Here is a 19,542-nt window from a genome sequence, read left to right as displayed (position 1 = left end):
TTACCTCCATATGGAACTGTATGCGATCACGTGACGTGCTATATACCTTACCTATAGGGCTGTATACCCCCAAACCCTACATTACACCGCCTCACACATAATATACAGAATATTTATCTCTATCAGGTTCTCGCTCTTAGCCTCTGACCCCGCGCGTTATACAGAGGGCGGGAGACTCAGCCATTGGCGGGAATTTCAAATTGATCAGTAGAGTATGGATTTAGCTCCGCCTACAGGAACTGGTAACCCTTTAGTGTTCGAAATGTGTCCAGATGCTGCAAGAACAGAACTTTGTGGATGGAAACTATACAGCACAATAAGGCGGTGCACACAGCAGTGTATGGCGATATCCAGCACCATGAGGGGAGGTTACTGCACTATATGGGGGTGTATAGCAGTATGGATAAAGTGTTTCCAGCACTACAAGGGTTACACTGCACTATATGGACACAGAAGGGGCCGGACACCTCTAACAGCGCATGTGACGTCACCCGCAGCAGCCGCTCCCGCCTGACACCGCGGATCACAGGGAACAAAGAGGAGACACTCTCAGCCATTGTGCGGGAATTTCCCATTTGCTTTTCTGTTCTCGGTTGTTCCTTGGACCTGAGTGAGATCAGAGGAGCCGGGAATTGCGGGAATGTCTCGTATTTATCCTGTTGCTCCCGGGATTTCGGGTCCGATCCTTGTGAATATAATATTCTGTATAATCCTCATGGCTGTATTACCCCAGAGCGCCGCTCACCCTCCATATAGCGCTGTATACCCCTGCACAGCGCTGAGTATACTGTATGTGGCGGTGTAATGTACGATCAGATCTTCCCGCACAGCAGAGACCTCCGCCCACAGTGTTAACTCCTTAGTCCCCGCGATGTTCCCGACCGTCCTCACAGGAGCTGGCCCCGTCCTCACAGGAGCTGGCCCCGTCCTCACAGGAGCTGGCCCCGTCCTCACAGGAGCTGGCCCCGTCCTCACAGGAGCTGGCGCCGCTCATCTATTGTGTCTGGATAATGCTGGAGTTTAGGCAGGAATATAGTTACAGGCGGTGTACTGTGTATGAGAAGGGTGGAACAGTGGGTATAGGTGGCACTAATGTTTATAATATGGGTTTCTCTGCTCCGGTCCTTTATACACGATCCCCTCCCCCACCCTTCATATCTGTAGAGGGAGGCGCTGAGTCAGCCGCTGTTCTGGCCTTTCTCCGGGTAGTTGGGGCCGGTGATGGGTGTCGGGCATTAGGTGGGTATAATGTGGGCAGATGCTGCTCCTCTGCCAGCGGCTCCTGATGACCTCATTACCCATGTGCAGTGTGGCGCACGGACACTGCCGCTCACACTGGATCTATATACAATCCCTGCAGACAATGTGTGATAGGAAATCCCATTACTGCATCTAAACACTGAGCACATGAGATGTGAGCGGCGTCACTGCTGTATGGAATATACGGGATAATAATGGAGACACTTGTGGATTCCTGAGATCCCATCAGCCGCGACAAGCCGCCTCCTGCGCTGCCCTGACCTCCTCTCTCCATACAGCAGCGGCGCCGCTCACACTTCATACACTCGGGGTTTGCAGACATCTTGGCTCTTCCAGAGGCGCTGGATTCTTCTGTGGATTCTGCGGGGATTGGACGTGTTCACATTTGCTGTATGCGGAGTCGCTGCTCCGTTCTCTTTATGCTGCACAGACCCCATTATAAGCCTCCATATAACGCTGAATATAAACCTACAGAAGAGACAGTCACTCAGCCCCAGACCCCCCCTGACACCGCGGGGCGCAGAGGACAGAGAGCGGGAAACTCAGCCATTGTGCGGGGATTTCACATTCAGAGCTCAGCCAATCAGCGCATAGTACGACTCTGGCTCCGCCCACACAATTATTTCCACAGATGCTCGGTGTTAACACCTAAGTACCCGTGATGAATCCAGCCGCCTTTAGAGCAGAATAGAAATTTAAGACTGGAGGGATTACACCACTATGGAGAAAGTATAAGCGGCTCCACATGGAGTATACAGTGGTGTATGGAAGGAGAACACAGCACTATAAAGAGATCTAAAGCTTTTTATAGATGATAAACAGAACAATATGACAGTTTACAGCAGTATATGGAAGTATACAGCACTATGGCCGGTGTATAGGCACTGCACGGGGTATACTGTACGTTGTGGACGTATACACCACTATATGGAAGGATCCAACACTTTATAGATCTACAGCACATTATGGAGTATACAGTACAGCGGGGAGATTAGACTGTCGCATTTTAACGCATATTTTTTTTCGGGGCTGCAATAGAGCTCTGCACCGCCATAGAGCGCTGTATAACGTCCATACAGGGCTTTCTACTCATAAAAGTGCTCTGCACCTCCATATAATGCTGGATGCCCCCTAACAGTATAAATCACCATATAGTGCTGAATACAACCTATATATTTAATCTTCACTCTGAGCCGGAGCCCTCCCGCCTGACACCGAGGATCTCACAGAACAAAGAAAAGCAGCCAGTCAGGGAATTATTCGATGCGCAGCCAATCAGCGCTAAGCAGGCCCGTCTAAGTCAACAGACCCTAACCGTTAACTCCTTAGTGCTTTTCAGCCGCCCCTATAGCAGCGCAGCCTGCAGTGATCAATTGCAGCACTGATCTCCCGCCCCTCCCCCCGCAGCAGTAGCTGTAGCTTTTTTCTCAGAGACTGTGGGCGGCTCTTATAAGAGCCTTTGTGTTTTTGTGGTGGGGGGTCAAAAGCATTAACCTCCGAAGCCGTAGAGAGTGCGGCCCTGGCGCTTGAGCGCGTACACCACGTCCATGGCGGTGACGGTCTTCCTCTTGGCGTGCTCGGTGTAGGTGACGGCGTCACGGATCACGTTCTCCAGGAAGACTTTCAGGACGCCGCGAGTCTCCTCATAGATGAGGCCGGAGATGCGCTTGACGCCTCCTCTGCGGGCGAGACGGCGGATGGCGGGCTTGGTGATGCCCTGGATGTTGTCCCGGAGAACCTTCCTGTGCCGCTTGGCGCCGCCCTTCCCCAGACCTTTCCCTCCTTTGCCGCGTCCAGACATCTTCCACGTAGTCAGCAGAAAACTATGACTGACGAGCGCACAGTCCTCCTTTATATAGAGCGAAGGCGGACCAGAAAGAAAACAGCAATGATGACTTTTTCAGGGGCGGAGAATTTGTATTATCGACTCCGCCCCTCCTCTGCTGATTGGCTGAGCACAGAACTGATGGAGATTTTGAATTTCCCGCTCATTGTCCGTCTATTTTCCCGCATCTTCAGTGTTAATGTTAAATATAGACACCTTTATTCCAATAAACTCTCTATAGCTCTGTATATTCTAATACTATTGTGAATATCTCCATATACTGCGATAAAACCACCATATAGAGCCATAAAGCCCCATATTACTGCTGTATACTGCCATATAGTATTGTATAGTCCCGTATAATGCTGGATGTCACCATATTGTGCTGTTTAATCGTCATCCATATAGTGCACTATACTTCCTATATTGTGCTGCCCCATACAGAGCTGTATACCCAATATAGTACAGTAATCTCGATATAGATCTGTATACCGCCATATATCGCTGCATACCCCAAATACAGTTCTGTATACCGCCATATACCTCTGTTTGAGGCAATCTATATGAATAAGATCCCTGGAGCTGTTAGTCATTATTTATACTGAACTCTGACTTTCATAGCAAACCCCATACACTGCTGTATATTCGCATATAGCGCTGTATTGTCTCCACATACTGATGTATACGATCATATGGTGCTGTATATTCCCCATACACACTTTACTACTATATACCTTCATATAGTGACGTGTGTGCTGTATACCGCCATATACTCCTCTTTGGTTGATCTACATGAGATCACTTGGTGCCTGTAACTCGAAGCAGTCTGTGGGCGGGACAAGAAACTTGCTGCAAAGTGATGATTGGCTGAAAACCGAATTTGAACTTCCCGCTCAGTGGCCGATAGCTCCTCCCGCTCTTTGTCTCCATCCGTGTAACACGCGGCCTCAGGGGGGACGTTCAGCTGAGATTTCGATAATCCGCCGATTCCCAGCACCCGACACAGATCTGTGCGATCTGCAGACGATGAAGTTGGTTCTTTATCACTTTCTCACGAGTCTTAACTAATTACAAACACTGCACTATTTGAGCAGCGCGAAATCACAGCCCGATACAATCTCCGCACAACCTGCAGATATTCTCCAAACAGAGCAGCGACCTGGAGTGAGGATCCCTCTGCGACATCTCCAGATCCCACAGCTCCCGACATCACACACCGGATCCAATAACCGCATCACAGGGTGCATGAATACCGCTGCGGAACCTTCCTCCGTCCGTCACTGATCGCTGTGATCCTGACGGGACCGGAGCCGCAAGAAGTAACCACAGCATCTCCTGCTCCAGCGTCACACAATCCGATCACTGCACCCGACACAGCAGGAATTGTAGCGTCTCCAGGATAAGTAGCGGCTCTGAGAAAAGACTGTTAGATCGGTCTAGACTCTAGAGGGTAAGAGGACAGAGCTCATGTGCATGGAATAAAAAAAAAAAAAAAAAGCTCCAACCCCCCTCCCCCCCCTCCTCCTCCTCCTCCGCCTCCTCACACACCACCACATTAAGGGGGCGCCGCATAATGAGCTGCTCTAAGTAATAGGACAGATGCTGGTAAGAAACCACACCGGTGCGACAATCCAGATACAGGCGGACACTGCGGCTTGTGCTGACAGAGCAGAGAAAATAAGCAACAAACAGGAGACTCCGCAGCGCCGCCCGTCACATGTAGAGACCGCGCCCCGGACACTGCGGGGAATGAGGAGAATCAGAGGCCAGGAATCAGCTCGTCTGAGGGAGGATGTGGTGGCTCTGAAAAGAGCCTTTGTGTTGTGCTCGGGGGTGCGGGACAGATCTACGCCCTCTCCCCGCGGATGCGGCGGGCCAGCTGGATGTCTTTGGGCATGATGGTGACCCTCTTGGCGTGGATGGCGCACAGGTTGGTGTCCTCGAACAGCCCCACCAGATAAGCCTCGCTGGCCTCCTGCAGGGCCATGACGGCCGAGCTCTGGAAGCGCAGATCGGTCTTGAAGTCCTGGGCGATCTCTCTCACCAGGCGCTGGAAGGGAAGCTTCCGGATCAGCAGCTCGGTGGATTTCTGGTAGCGGCGGATCTCCCGGAGAGCGACTGTCCCCGGCCGGTAGCGATGCGGCTTCTTCACTCCGCCGGTGGCGGGAGCGCTCTTCCTGGCGGCCTTAGTGGCCAGCTGCTTGCGGGGAGCTTTCCCTCCGGTGGATTTACGGGCGGTCTGCTTAGTTCTGGCCATAGCTCTGTATAGAAGAGAACAGGAGTGAGAGGAGCGGCGGGAGCAGAGTATTTATCCTCCTGTGCGCGTCCTCATTGGTCTGTGAGAAACACGCCCTCTGGTCTCCATTGGTTGCTTACCAAAAAAGAAAATCATGTAGCCAATAAACATCCAATATCTCTGACCAATCATTTTTCTGAAGAAGCTCCACACCCCCCACTAACCCCGCTTTCATCCCCCGTAGTCCCGCCTCTGTCTCCTCCAAGTCACATCCAGGCTGCACGCGGATCTGGAGCAAACGACATCGATGTAACTGCAGCTCCATCTCCCCGCACACAGCGCTGAACAGTGCAGCCCCCGCATAATCACTACATCCCCGAGAACTCTGCTCCCGGCATCTACCGCCCCCTGTATATGACATCACCGCGCAAATCTGTACACAGTCACTGATCACAGGGAAACGACAAAGTGTTGCCACTGATCACACAGGTCTGCAGGACAAGGTGGTGGCACTGATCATACAGCTCTGCAGGACAAGGTGGTGGCACTGATCATACAGCTCTGCAGGACAAGGTGGTGACACTGATCATACAGCTCTGCAGGACAAGGTGGTGGCACTGATCATGCAGCTCTGCAGGACAAGGTGGTGGCACTGATCATACAGCTCTGCAGGACAAGGTGGTGACACTGATCATACAGCTCTGCAGGACAAGGTGGTGGCACTGATCATACAGCTCTGCAGGATATGGTGGTGACACTGATCATGCAGCTCTGCAGGACAAGGTGGTGACACTGATCATACAGCTCTGCAGGACAAGGTGGTGACACTGATCACACAGCTCTGCAGGACAAGGTGGTGGCTCTGATCATACAGCTCTGCAGGACAAGGTGGTGGCACTGATCATACAGCTCTGCAGGACAAGGTGGTGACACTGATCATACAGCTCTGCAGGACAAGGTGGTGGCACTGATCATACAGCTCTGCAGGACAAGGTGGTGACACTGATCATACAGATCTGCAGGACAAGGTGGTAAAACTGATCATACAGCTCTGCAGGATATGGTGGTGACACTGATCATACAGCTCTGCAGGACAAGGTGGTGGCACTGATCATACAGCTCTGCAGGATATGGTGGTGACACTGATCATGCAGCTCTGCAGGACAAGGTGGTGGCACTGATCATACAGCTCTGCAGGACAAGGTGGTGACACTGATCACACAGCTCTGCAGGACAAGGTGGTGGCTCTGATCATACAGCTCTGCAGGACAAGGTGGTGGCACTGATCATACAGCTCAGCAGGACAAGGTGGTGACACTGATCATACAGCTCTGCAGGACAAGGTGGTGGCACTGATCATACAGCTCTGCAGGACAAGGTGGTGACACTGATCATACAGCTCTGCAGGACAAAGTGGTGACACTGATCATACAGCTCTGCAGGACAAGGTGGTGACACTGATCATACAGCTCTGCAGGACAAGGTGGTGGCTCTGATCATACAGCTCTGCAGGACAAGGTGGTGACACTGATCATACAGCTCTGCAGGATATGGTGGTGACACTGATCATGCAGCTCTGCAGGACAAGGTGGTGACACTGATCATACAGCTCTGCAGGACAAAGTGGTGACACTGATCACACAGCTCTGCATGACAAGGTGGTGGCTCTGATCATACAGCTCTGCAGGACAAGGTGGTGACACTGATCATACAGCTCTGCAGGACAAGGTGGTGGCTCTGATCATACAGCTCTGCAGGACAAGGTGGTGACACTGATCATACAGCTCTGCAGGACAAGGTGGTGACACTGATCATACAGCTCTGCAGGACAAGTTGGTGGCACTGATCATACAGCTCTGCAGGACAAGGTGGTGGCACTGATCATGCAGCTCTGCAGGACAAGGTGGTGACACTGATCATGCAGCTCTGCAGGACAAGGTGATGACACTGATCATACAGCTCTGCAGGACAAGGTGGTGGCACTGATCATACAGCTCTGCGGGATAAGGTGGTGGCACTGATCATACAGCTCTGCAGGACAAGGTGGTGGCACTGATCATACAGCTCTGCAGGATAAGGTGGTGGCACTGATCATACAGCTCTGCAGGACAAGGTGGTGGCACTGATCATACAGCTCTGCAGGACAAGGTGGTGGCACTGATCATACAGCTCTGCAGGACAAGGTGGTGGCACTGATCATACAGCTCAGCAGGACAAGGTGGTGGCACTGATCATACAGCTCTGCAGGACAAGGTGGTGGCTCTGATCATACAGCTCTGCAGGACAAGTTGGTGGCACTGATCATACAGCTCTGCAGGACAAGGTGGTGGCACTGATCATACAGCTCTGCAGGACAAGGTGGTGGCTCTGATCATACAGCTCTGCAGGACAAGGTGGTGACACTGATCATACAGCTCTGCAGGACAAGGTGGTGGCTCTGATCATACAGCTCTGCAGCACAAGGTGGTGGCTCTCATCATACAGCTCTGCAGGACAAGGTGGTGACTGTGATCATACAGCTCTGCAGAACAAGGTGGTGACACTGATCATACAGCTCTGCAGGACAAGGTGGTGGCTCTGAGAAGAGCCTTTGTGGTAGGAGGACAGAGCGGCTCCCGCTTATTTCTTGGCCGCGGGCTTCTTGGCTTTAGTCGCCTTCTTAGCCGGACTCTTGGCAGCTTTGGGCTTTGCCGCCTTCTTAGCCGGACTCTTCGTCACCTTCTTGGGCTTTGGAGCGGCCTTCGGCTTCTTGGGGCTCTTTGCCGCCTTCTTGGCGGCTGCTGCGGGCTTCTTGGCCTTTTTCGGGCTCTTCTTGGCCGCGGCCGGAGCCTTCTTGGGCTTCTTCGGAGATTTGGCCGCTTTCTTGGCTGCCGGCTTCTTAGGCTTGGCCGCAGCTGCTGGCTTCTTCTTGGCCGCCTTGTCCTTCGTCTCCGGCTTCTTGTTCAGCTTGAAGGACCCGGAGGCGCCGCTGCCCTTCACCTGGAGCAGGGAGCCCTTGTTGACCAGAGCCTTGATGGCCAGCTTCAGGCGGCTGTTATTCTTCTCCACATCGTATCCTCCGGCAGACAGAAGCTTCTTCAGGGCGGCCAGAGACACCCCACTGCGCTCCTTGGAGGCGGACACGGCTTTCATGATCAGGTCGGAGGCGCTGGGACCGGAGGATTTGCTGCTTTGCTTGGCGGCCCCGGATTTCTTCGGCGACTTCTTAGCTTTGGCGGCCGGTTCGGCGGGAGGAGGAGCGGCGGCCGGTGCGGTCTCTGCCATCGTGTGAGCGGGAAGTAAACAAAAATCTCCTGAGAGAAAAATACTGAGGCCGGAGCGGGAGGCGCCTGTTATATATACAGTCTTACTGCGCACTGATTGGCTGCTGAGCTGAACGCTCCTGAGCCTCTATTGGCTGCCACTGAGCACAGGCCCCGCCTTCTCCCGGCTGAGCCCAGTGAAGCTCCGCTCTCCCCTTGTGCTTCCGTGCCCGGGATAAAAGCTCTATATTATCGGCTACAGCCGGACGGGTGAGGAGCTTCCGCCATCACTTCTCCTCCGCCATCATCTCCGCGGAGCGTGTGTGGCCGTCACTGCCAGAGATGCCGGGAAAGAGCGGAGAGGATCCCGGGATCAGCGCCGCCGTCCTCCCGATCTGCTCATCACTGAGTGTCCGGGAAGATAAACCTGCTGCGGGAGCTCGTCCTCCTATTCCCGGCTCTTGTCACCACCACTAGGATCTTCACTACAATATCCATCGTGCAGGAAGCGGATTGTACGATGTGGGGGCGACCTGGAGCTGCTGAGAGCCCAGAAGAGTAACACAGGCGATGGCCTCCGCTGCCTGCACCTCCCGGAGCTGGAATATAAATCTATCCCGTGTGTGCAGAGTATTGGGGGGAGGACACGTCCCACATTAGTGGATCACACCCGGAGGAGGATGAGTGCGATCTCCGGCACAAGATTGTGTCTTATCCTCTGTGAAGCTTTTATCTCTGAGGCCTGTAATGGAGGGAAGAGCTGTGATCAGGCGATGGCTTCACAATGCGACTCACTCCCCATCAGAAAGCAGAAAAAAATCCGTGTGATCACAGAAATATTAATTCACACAAGTGACACCAACTATTGTGCAAAAGGTGAAATACTGAGGAAGAAGCGGAGACACAAAATGCAGAATCCACACACAGAGAACCGCTGTATATACTGCACAGACTGAACAATCAGTACCGATCAACAGCTTTATAAGTGTCCATAATAACAGAACATGGTGTACAGTATCTACAGTGTATAATGTATACAATAGTATGTACAATATATTCAGCACTGATCAATAGCCTTGTAAGTGTCCACAATGATATCTGAGGGTCTGCAGTCTGTACAGGGTATAGTGTATACAGCAGTATGTACAATATATTTAGCACTGTGTACAATATATGCAGCAGTATGTACAGTATATACAGCAGTGTTTACACTATAGTGTCCTCCTATGTCTACTTTGTACAGACTTGCAGATTAGAGCAGAAGGAAAATCATCCTGATGTATCTGTGAACTTTGCAGAATTTCCCAGTAATTGCTGGGAACAGTGGAAGACTATGTTTGCTACAGAGAAGGGAAAGTTTCGTTATGGAAGTGAAATGAAAGCTTACATGCCACCAAAGGAAAAACAGGAAAGAAGTTTAAGGACCAAATGTTCCCTCTGTTTTCTTCTTGTTTTGCTCTGACTTCCGTCCTGAAATCAGAGGGCAGCAGCCAGGTCTGACCATTGGGGACGAGGCAAAGAAATGAGGAGAGATGTGGAATAACATTTCATCAGGGAATAAGGCGCCTTAAGAGAAGAAAACTCCCAAACTGAAGACGTGCAAGGATACGGCGCTGTATCGGTCCAAAGGCAAACTAGAAAGTGCAAAAAAAGGTCCCTGCTGAGCCTGAAAAGTGCAAGAGAGGAGGATGATGATGAAGAGGAGGATAAATGAGCTATCTCCATCAGTCTGTTTTTATTTGTCTATATATAATTTACCCCCCCCCCCCCCCCCTACATCACATACACTGAACGTGTAATAAATATTTTCCTCAAAAAATAATTATTACACAGATTTCTTTATTTTGCAGTTCAAAATTAAGCTTTACTTGATCATTTAAAATAAATTCCTATATTGTGCAATTATGGAAATCACTAATATCAAAAGTGAGGTGCAAACTGCTGCCTAAATATGATCTCTCCATCCACAATACATATTACAAGGGCTTTATTATCTGCCATTATTTACAACCAGAGCAGACTGAATGAATATGGCGCTGATTGATCTATTATAGGAGACTAATAACTGAACAGATCATATAATGCTGATAGATCAATAGAAATGAGAAGGGATAACTTCATATTAGAAATATTGACTAAAGTCTCCCCTATAGATACTCAATTATCTTATTTATGAAATACGCAAGTGGCTATTATAACATTCTAATAAGTGGCTAAGAAGACTAATGATACCAGTCACAAAAAAAGCAGGCTATACATCCCATTCTCAGTGCCTAAAAGTGAGAGTAGATAGCAGCGTTAGAGGAGCCTTTTCAGTAAGTGCATAAAGTTTTCCTGGTATAGTATGCACCTCCAGCCAGAAGAGTGAACATTTCTACTATGCTCAGGCAGTGATGTCAGACCACGTGGAGGTGTCCGGGAGCTGGAAGGTGACGATTCCACGCATCTCTACTGCTAAAGCCCTGTGCAATGTACTGAGCGGTAGATCATTTTCTCTCTAGTGCCTGTGCTCTCTATCGTGTACGCGCCCTACGCGTTTTATCTGAATTCCTGATTGCTGCCCAGATTCATCAGGGGTATGTGGCAGCTTGTCTAGTTACATGATGTTCCATATGATGCATGTAACAATAGTAGGCGACATGATCGTTACAGCGGGGAGCGGCTCCTGCTTCCTCCCTTCAGTCCTCCAATCAGCCTCCGATCCATGACATATGAAGGAGACTGCGGCCTATCAAAGCGGAGCAATGAGGAAACAGTAACCACGGCCGAACACAGCCAATAGCGCTGCACAAAGCAGCCCCAGCGACCAATAGGCAATGGATGTCGGTCCTAATCATGACTTATGCAGACACAGACCCCATGCAGTACAATATAAGAATCTGCAGCAGTAAGTGACGATAATAATTACATTATATTTATCACCAGCAGTCAGTAACATCAGCATTTATTATAAATTCACAAGAGACCGGCCTAAATCTGTATAACACAAAGCCCATTCACTTCTATAGGTGCACGGCAATATATCAGCCGCGGGGATAACAATGATGTGTTTATTATTAGCTGTAACATTAGCATTAGATCAGATGAATTACCTGCAATACAAGCAAAGCAGGTGACAATGAGGAGCTAAACACGGGGCTAATACATAGCGGCATTATTGTATCTACACCGCAGCCGCCATCGCAGCAATCCCGATTATCCCAACATCAGACACAGAACAGCTCAGCAAATACAATGCTCAGCCTCGCAGGGATTATGCAGCAGAGCATAATAGCCATGTATAGGATTATAGTTATATTACAGTTATTACATATCTTCTCTTTATAATAATACACTCACAGATGAATCTATAACTCAACATTTCATTGCACAAATGTCCTTGTTCTGGGCAGAAAGAGGAAGATAAAAGCTCCTAAACCCGAACATCTTCATTGTACAACCTGCTCTGCTGGGGATATTGCATCTGCTCTAATCCCCATACTAGACGTCATAGGAGCAAAATGGGGACCGCAGATTCCCATCAATACCTGTACATCTGCAGCAATGGGGAAAAGCTGAGCCGATAGTGAGGAAAAGGAAAATAAAGGAGGTGAGGAAAAAGAAGAAAGAAATTTACATCGGCATATGCACAGAGAAATAAGCTGACATCAACTATTGTGCAAAAGGTGAAATACTGAGAAGCGGAGACACAAAATGCAGAATCCACACACAGAGCACCGCTGTATATACTGCACAGACTGCACAATCAGCACAGCACTAATCAACAGCATTATAAGTGTCCATAATAATAGATCAAGGTAAACAGTATATACAGGGTATAGTGTATATATCAGTGAATACAATATATACAGCACTGACAAACAGCCTTATAAGTAGAGATGAGCGAACCGGTCGCAGTTCGGCTCGAGGTCGCTTCGCCGAACGGAGGTCCCGTTCGAGTTCGGTTCGTCGAACGTTCGACGAACCGAACTCGAACTGCATAGGAAACAATGGCAGGCAATCACAAACACATAAAAACACCTAGAAAACACCCTCAAAGGTGTCCAAAAGGTGATAAACAACTCACAACACAACACAAACACATGGGAAAATGACAAGGACATCTACTCATGCGAAAACAAAACAGCTGGACAAGGAAAAAGAGGAGGAGACACAGATATATGAGTATATGCAAGGAAACATCGATTCCATTACTGTGCAACTTGAGCCCTGCTCATTTTAGGCTTCCAATCTGGATAAATTGCCTGAGCTCGCCACATACGCCTTGGGGATCTTGTCGTGTCCTGCATCCAGCGTTCTCTCGGAACCTGTCTTCAGTGCTGCTGGGGGTCTGCTGGCAGATAAGCACACGCGTCTGTCCACTGACAACGTGGACATGGCTCTCAGAGGACTTTTCTTCCCCTGGGTCATCCAGGGGACGGGAAAAGCACGCGTATTTTTGAGAGTGCTTCATGCAAAGCATCTTTTTCTTTTTCAAAAGGGGGGTCAACCGATGCCAGTCAAGTGGGGTGTGTGTGGCCCAATTAGTGGCAACGAGGGAGACTGTGGTTGGAGTCCCCTCGCTGTGTTTCTAAAAGAACCAAGATGAACAAGTCATGGCTCTCAGAGGACTTTTCTTCCCCTGGGTCAGCCAGGGGACGGGAAAGGCACGCGTAATTTTGACAGTGCTTCATGCAAAGCATCTATTTCTTTTTCAAAAGGGGGGTCAACCGATGCCAGTCAAGTGGGGTGTGTGTGGCCCAATTAGTGGCAACGAGGGAGACTGTGGTTGGAGTCCCCTCGCTGTCTTTTACATGATTTTCGAAGGGCATGACATGACTTAGAGGTTTTCTTTCAGCATCTGCAAATGGTTGGGTACAGAAATGCTGTCTTTCTAACCATTTTTAAACAGGATTTTCGAGACCTTATGCCCATCACAGTGCCCAAAGAGCCGATGCCCAGTCGCCACTCCTTCTCCAAGAAAGTTGTGCCCGCGCTACACCAGCATATTGCACACATCATCACCGCTTCCTTGAGAAACTCTGTGTGTGACAGGGTGCATTTCACCACAGATACTTGGACCAGTAAGCATGGATAGTGGCGTTACATGTCGCTGACTGGGCACTGGGTAACTATGGTGAGAGATGGAGAAGGGTTTGCTGTACAAGTCTTGCCGTCCCCACGACTTGTGTGTCAATCCTTCCTCTGTATGTACAAGTTCCTCCACTGCTTCTGCCTCCTCAACCTTGTGTGGGTCCTCCACCTCGGCCCAAACCCTGTGTGGTCAGGCCACCCTTCCTTGTAACTGCGCCCAAGGAATCCCACACACCTCCTTACTATGCTGGAAGCAGAGCTCAAGGCCATCAGGTGGTTGACTCTTTACTTTGAAATGTAGGGGAAATGTGAGACACCGCTGAGAAATTGTGGACGGTTAGCTCTGGAGAGTGAGACCGAGTTTCATCAATGGTCATCTCCACTCAACCAGCAGCCAGGGAAGGTCGGGTGCGACAATGATGCAAACCAGTCTGCGACCCTTCTTCAGGGCAATGTGGCACACGTGCCTTGTATGGCTCACGTGTTGAACCTGGTTGTCCAGCAATTTTTAAATTACTATCCCGGCCTACATGGCCTTCTGCAGAGGGCACGGTGTAACGCCTGCCTGGATCGACACACTCAGATGGGCTGTAAAGGATAGGCTAGAGGCAAGCCACTCACCAAGCTGGACACCCAGAACCCTGAAACCCTTTAACCCCTATACAGTGATTTGGAATTACACAGGGCCCAAGTTGATCAATACCTGTGGAAGGCTGCAGTTCCAGAGAATAGTAGTCATGCAGGGTCAAAAACATTAATTGAGGAAGAGGAACAGAATGGGATGGCCAGGACTTAATCAGAAAACAAGCAGAGGTGAAATGCGGATCGGCCAACGAGGTACATAAACAGCAAGCAGGAAAAGTAGTCAGGTAACAAGTACACAAACTCATAAAACTGAACTGGGGGTAACAGTAACAAGAGGTTCATAGCTTTGTCTGGCAGTGGTCTGCAGACAGGAGGGGCCTAAAAAAGGGTGTGGTGTCTTCCCATTGGTTGTAGCTGAATGATGGTACTTCATCTGTGAGATACCCACCACCTACATTCAGCCAGAGATTCTGCATCTGTCAAGGTAACGCAACCCAGTGGGTGACCATAACCTGCGTCCACCTGCGCCGCTGGCATCGACTCCTTTCCCATCATCAGCACTATGCACGAAAGGAACACGTTGTCACCTGGCGACCGGAGTACAAATTAATTGAGTGGACTACGTTGGTGACTTAACAGCCGTGTGTGACAATGATGCAAACCTGGCTGCGGGCCATCGTCAGGGCAATGTGACACACGTGCCTTGTATGGCTCACGTGTTGAATCTGATTCTCCAGTAATTTTTAAAATACCATCCCGGCCTACATGGCCTTGTGCAGCGTGCACGCTCGCTATGTGCTCACTTCCATCGTGCGCACCCAGCAGCTCAACAACTTTCATCGCTCCGGAAGTCTTAGGGTCTGGCGGTTAAACGCCGGAAATGCGATGTTCCGACACGCATGAATTGTAATCTGCACATGTTGCAGCGTGTGTGGCAGCACTGCAGAGCCCTGCTGAAATACGGTATGACGTATACCCTGGGCTAACTTGATCCAGAGGTGGTGCAGATCACGCTGCTGGAGTGGTGTCAGATCAAGGACCTATGCACCCTTCTACACAGTTTACAAATGTCGACGAAGATGTTTAGCACTGGCAATGCCATTCTCAGTGTGACAATTCTGGTCATCTACAAGATGGAGCACACTGTATGCATTATTCGGAGTCAGGTGTTGGTCCAAGAGGAAGGGGAGGAAGTACAGGAGGAGTCATATGCAGAAGGGATAATAAGATCTACAAGGTCCAGATGGTCAGCGGCACCTAGGCGGCAGTCATGATGGGGGAGAGGGATTAACAAGGGCGCATAGTATCAGCAAAAATTGTTGAGGAAGGTGCAGGAGCCCATGAAGAAATGGAGGACGAATGTTACGGGGGGCTGTCTGATAACCTAAAGGAGTATCAGACAGTCAGGGTCCACCGTGCAAAGACTCTGCTGCAGACTATGGCAGAGTGCAATACCTCTGTTAACTCACAGAAGGATATAATAAGTAAGTAAAGCAATTCCTCCCTTACTTGGAGGGTGTGTGGAATGATCTCTGTTAATAATCACAGAGACAAAGGCAATGTGTGCGAAATGGCACCTACCTAGGTCCACTCTTCTAGTGGTGCAAAAGAGACGAACAGCAGCGTAAGCCGCACACAGCTCCTACCTGCGTTCGCTCCACTAGTGTGCGAGGACACGAACCACTAGATATGGCACCTGCCTAGGTCCGCTCTTCTAGTGGTGCAAAAGAGACGAACAGCAGCGTAAGCCGCACAAAGCTCCTACCTCTGTTCGCTCCCCTAGTGTGCGAGGATACGAACAACTGCCAGACGCAGTATAAGGAACGTTACCCTAGCGGCAACGTCCACCTACGAGTCGAACCACAAGGCCCAGCCAGACCATGTGCCTCAGGCACCTGCCTATGTCCGCTCCCCTAAGAGGTAAGGATACGGACAGCAGCCGAAGCTGTAAGGTATAAGAACGCTACCCTGCCGGTAGCGCTCACCTAGCATAGACAGAGGAATGCCTAGAGGAACGCGCACAGAGCGTCTACTCTTATGCATGAACCAAGAGGACTGAGCGCCATGCGGCGTGTGTCAGGGTCTTATATAGACTCTGTGCCTCATCCAAGATGGAGGACACCAGAGCCAATCCGCTGCCAGAACGACAGGAGTGACGTCATGCTGGCCTATCACCGAGCAAGGCATCACAAGCACATGACCAGCGACCAATCGGCATAGAAGGTGTCAGAGACATGTGACCTCGTGTCAGCGATGATGTCACCCGCACATGTGCAATGGCTCCAAGATAGGACTTAGTCTCCGGCGCTCGCACATGTGCAGTAGCAAGAAATCTGGACTTAGTCTCCAGCGCTCGCACATGTGCAGTAGCAAGAAATCTGGACTTAGTCTCCAGCGCTCGCACATGTGCAGTAGTAAGAAATCTGGACTTAGTCTCCAGTGCTCGCAGCAACCGTAACAACGAACTTGCGATGGGCATGAAAGACTCAGCAGATGAGTGAGAGCTTGCTCACATTTCGGTTGTGCGAGGTTGTGGGGAGAGGGCAGAGGAAGGAGGCACGATTCTCACCTCTCTGCCACCAACACACCAAGGACTTGGTCCTCCTGGATGCACAAGACACATGAGCGCCTTCTTGCTGCACTACCTACAACATGACCCTCGGATTGTACGAATTCGAAGTAATCCTGACTACTGGGTTGCCACACTGTTAGATCCCCGGTACAACACAAAATTTGGCGAAATAATTCCTGCCATAGAAATGGACGCACGTATACAGGAGTATCTGCAGAAGGTGGTACGCAATCTTAGATCTGCTTTTCCAGTAAACACCAGTGCTGCACACAGTGAATCTCAACGCTTTGTCATGGATAGGAGCAAATGGTCTTTTACTTGTCCACATCGGAGGGACCGAGGGATGGCTGCTGTGCTGAGATGGCGTTGAGTACGGTGTCCCCGCAGAGTTGCACTTTTGGTCATATACCAAATGAGTTGAAAAAAGACAGATGCGGGTGGAAAGGGGAACAGGTGTGTTGGAAAGGGGAAAAAAGTTTTGGTCCGTGGGTTTGGTGGTTAAGCAACAGTAACATTTGCTGAAGAAACAACATCTGTTACGGTGGGACTGGCAGATTTGGATAAAGTGGAATATAATCTGTGACCGCTATATAACGAAAATTAATAAGAAAAGAAAGAGAAAGGTATATATCCCCATCAGCAGTCAGTGTCCACCGTGCTCCCAGTTGGAAAAGGAGAGGTTGGCAACTGGAAGGTTCGGTGGAGGATACAGAGCTGTGTGGCTATGAAACTAATAGTAGCCTGAACCAAGTTAGACGCCATTCGGATCTGGAGACTGGGAGCCCTGTTAGCGTCACAGGGTCCACACGCCCACCCAGCCCAGGAACTCCCTGTTAACATCACAGGGGCCATTCAGTACGCTGACCGTGTGCATTGGGGCCACACCTGTGGACAGCAGGCGCATCAGCAGCAGCAGGCCTGTTAATGCCACTGGGCTGCACAAGCAGGACTGGTAGGACAGGAGCTGGTCTTAACCGTTCTGCATTACCAACTGTGATGGTGGCCTGCATCGACGCCCTATCCCTGCCTACCTCTGGCCTAAAGCCGCAATGGGTTCAACACATGGAGGTGTGCTCTTTCGGAGCATAATAGAAGACTGCGCACCTCCTTGTTGTCTCCAGCCCGTTTTATAACCTGGGTCTGCCCCAAACCAGGGTGGACCACAATGCACCTCCTGGAGACAAAAGCAGAGTGACACGTCATGAGTGGCATAACTAGCGTCCTATTTGGAACCGCAACTTCAATAATGACCTCATGGCTGCCACGACACAAACACCTCACCAGTCATCGTCTGACCATCAATAATGAGGTGACAAGTCATAGGGGCGGGCCTCTGCAAGCCATTTGGGAGTGGCCTGGCCACATCGTCAGGACACCTGATGCCCTGTGGTCTATATGGGCCCCCCCACATCAGGGGCAGGGCCAAAGAGTTCATTACCGGACCTAGTCTCTGATGCAGTAAGTGCCTGAGCATGGTCAGTTGCATGAAATACAGTCTCTGAAAAAAGACTATCAGCTTTAGCATGGTGTCTAGGCACAAAACAGGACTTAGACCCGGCACGGAATGCAAGTACCTGTGCAAAGAGGCTTTTCACACTAAGTGTGGGAGCATGCGCTGTATCCCGAAATGAAGACTAAAGCGGGCTTTACACACTGCGACATCGCTAATGCGGAGTCGTTGGGGTCACGGAATTCGTGACGCACATCCGGCCGCATTAGCGATGCCGTTGCGTGTGACACCGATAAGCGATTTTGCATCGTTGCAAAAACGTGCAAAATCGCTAATCGGCGACATGGGGGTCCATTCTCAAATCTCGTTACTGCAGCAGTAACGAGGTTGTTTCTCGTTCCTGCGGCAACACACATCGCTGCGTGTGACGCCGCAGGAACGAGGAAGCTCCCCTTACCTGCCTCCCGGCCGCTATGAGGAAGGAAGGAGGTGGGCGGGATGTTATGTCCCGCTCAGCTCCGCCCCTCCGCTGCTATTGGGCGGCGGTTCAGTGACGTCGCTGTGACGCCGCACGGACCGCCCCCTTAGAAAGGAGGCGGTTCGCCCGTCACAGCGACGTCGCCGGACAGGTATGTATGTGTGACGGCTGTTGTGCGACACGGGCAGCGATTTGCCCGTGTCGCGCAACAGATGGGGGCGGGTACCCACACTAGCGATATCGGGACCGATATCGCAGTGTGTAAAGTAGCCTTTAGCCTCAGGAATGGGACAGTCAGGCTGAGCATACTCACTAGGCGAAACACTGTAGTTAGGCTGCAGCTGGGGTAAATCGGCACACGCATGCGCACTAGCTGCCTCTCCACACTTAGACGTGGAGGAGAAATTGCTCTTCGGGTGTGGACTTGGAGATGCTGTCTATGAACAGAAGGAAAAGCTAAAGGAAGCCTCACTTTCTATCCCTCCGAATTATCAAATGCAGCAATGAATTCCCTGAGTTTGCTATAACATTAGCGTAGCAAAATCTGCATGAGGGTGTCCTGCACAGGTGCTAGAAATAGCTTGGCACCAGTGGGACAATAATGGAATACAACATCCAGTTCTATGATGCCACTAAATGGCAGTATTTTTTGCTATCATTATAGCTTATTAAAAACAGAGCAGGAGGGTGTTATGCAGAGGTGCTGCACATAGATTTGCACCAGTGGGACACTAATGGAGTACAACAGCCACTTCTTGTATGACACTAAGTTTACTCAATTTTTGGTATTATAATGTTTTAGTAAGTAACAATGAGTTTGA

At 50.3% G+C, this 19,542-nt stretch overlaps 2 protein-coding genes and 1 pseudogene across 3 annotated transcripts; 1 reads left to right on the top strand and 2 right to left on the bottom strand.

The window, feature by feature from the left end:
* Positions 1 to 2,786: 2,786 nt before the first annotated feature.
* LOC142300979 (histone H1.01-like) lies at positions 2,787 to 8,585 on the bottom strand. Of its 2 annotated transcripts, XM_075341999.1 has the most exons (2): positions 7,960 to 8,585; positions 2,787 to 2,965 (listed from the first exon to the last, which is right to left on the bottom strand). In XM_075341999.1, exons 1-2 carry the CDS (start codon positions 8,583 to 8,585, stop codon positions 2,884 to 2,886), a joined length of 708 nt encoding a protein of 235 aa, XP_075198114.1. In that variant the 3' UTR covers positions 2,787 to 2,883. The 2 variants fall into 2 exon arrangements, with proteins under 2 accessions (XP_075198114.1, XP_075198115.1); XM_075342000.1 differs by lacking the exon at positions 2,787 to 2,965 and having other exon boundaries at positions 7,941 to 8,585.
* On the bottom strand, positions 4,932 to 5,342 carry LOC142300981 (histone H3). Its single transcript, XM_075342001.1, has one exon. The coding sequence runs from the start codon at positions 5,340 to 5,342 to the stop codon at positions 4,932 to 4,934; it is 411 nt and encodes a 136-aa protein (XP_075198116.1).
* A 1,161-nt stretch (positions 8,586 to 9,746) lies between the features above and the next one.
* Positions 9,747 to 12,785, top strand: LOC142302222 (high mobility group protein B1 pseudogene; annotated as a pseudogene).
* The last annotated feature ends 6,757 nt before the right edge of the window (positions 12,786 to 19,542 follow it).

This window comes from Anomaloglossus baeobatrachus, chromosome 4 (genome assembly GCF_048569485.1).
Source record: "Anomaloglossus baeobatrachus isolate aAnoBae1 chromosome 4, aAnoBae1.hap1, whole genome shotgun sequence".
Classification (NCBI taxonomy): domain Eukaryota; kingdom Metazoa; phylum Chordata; class Amphibia; order Anura; family Aromobatidae; genus Anomaloglossus; species Anomaloglossus baeobatrachus.
This window is presented reverse-complemented; position numbering and strand designations above follow the sequence as displayed.

Excerpts from the sequence above, each read along its gene's own strand:
- LOC142300981 (XM_075342001.1), bottom strand. The coding sequence starts at position 5,342 with ATGGCCAGAACTAAGCAGACCGCCCGTAAATCCACCGGAGGGAAAGCT.
- LOC142300979 (XM_075341999.1), bottom strand. The coding sequence starts at position 8,585 with ATGGCAGAGACCGCACCGGCCGCCGCTCCTCCTCCCGCCGAACCGGCC. Across the intron at positions 2,966-7,959 it reads AAGGCGACTAAAGCCAAGAA|CCCGCCATCCGCCGTCTCGC; the intron begins GCCCGCGGCCAA and ends GGCATCACCAAG.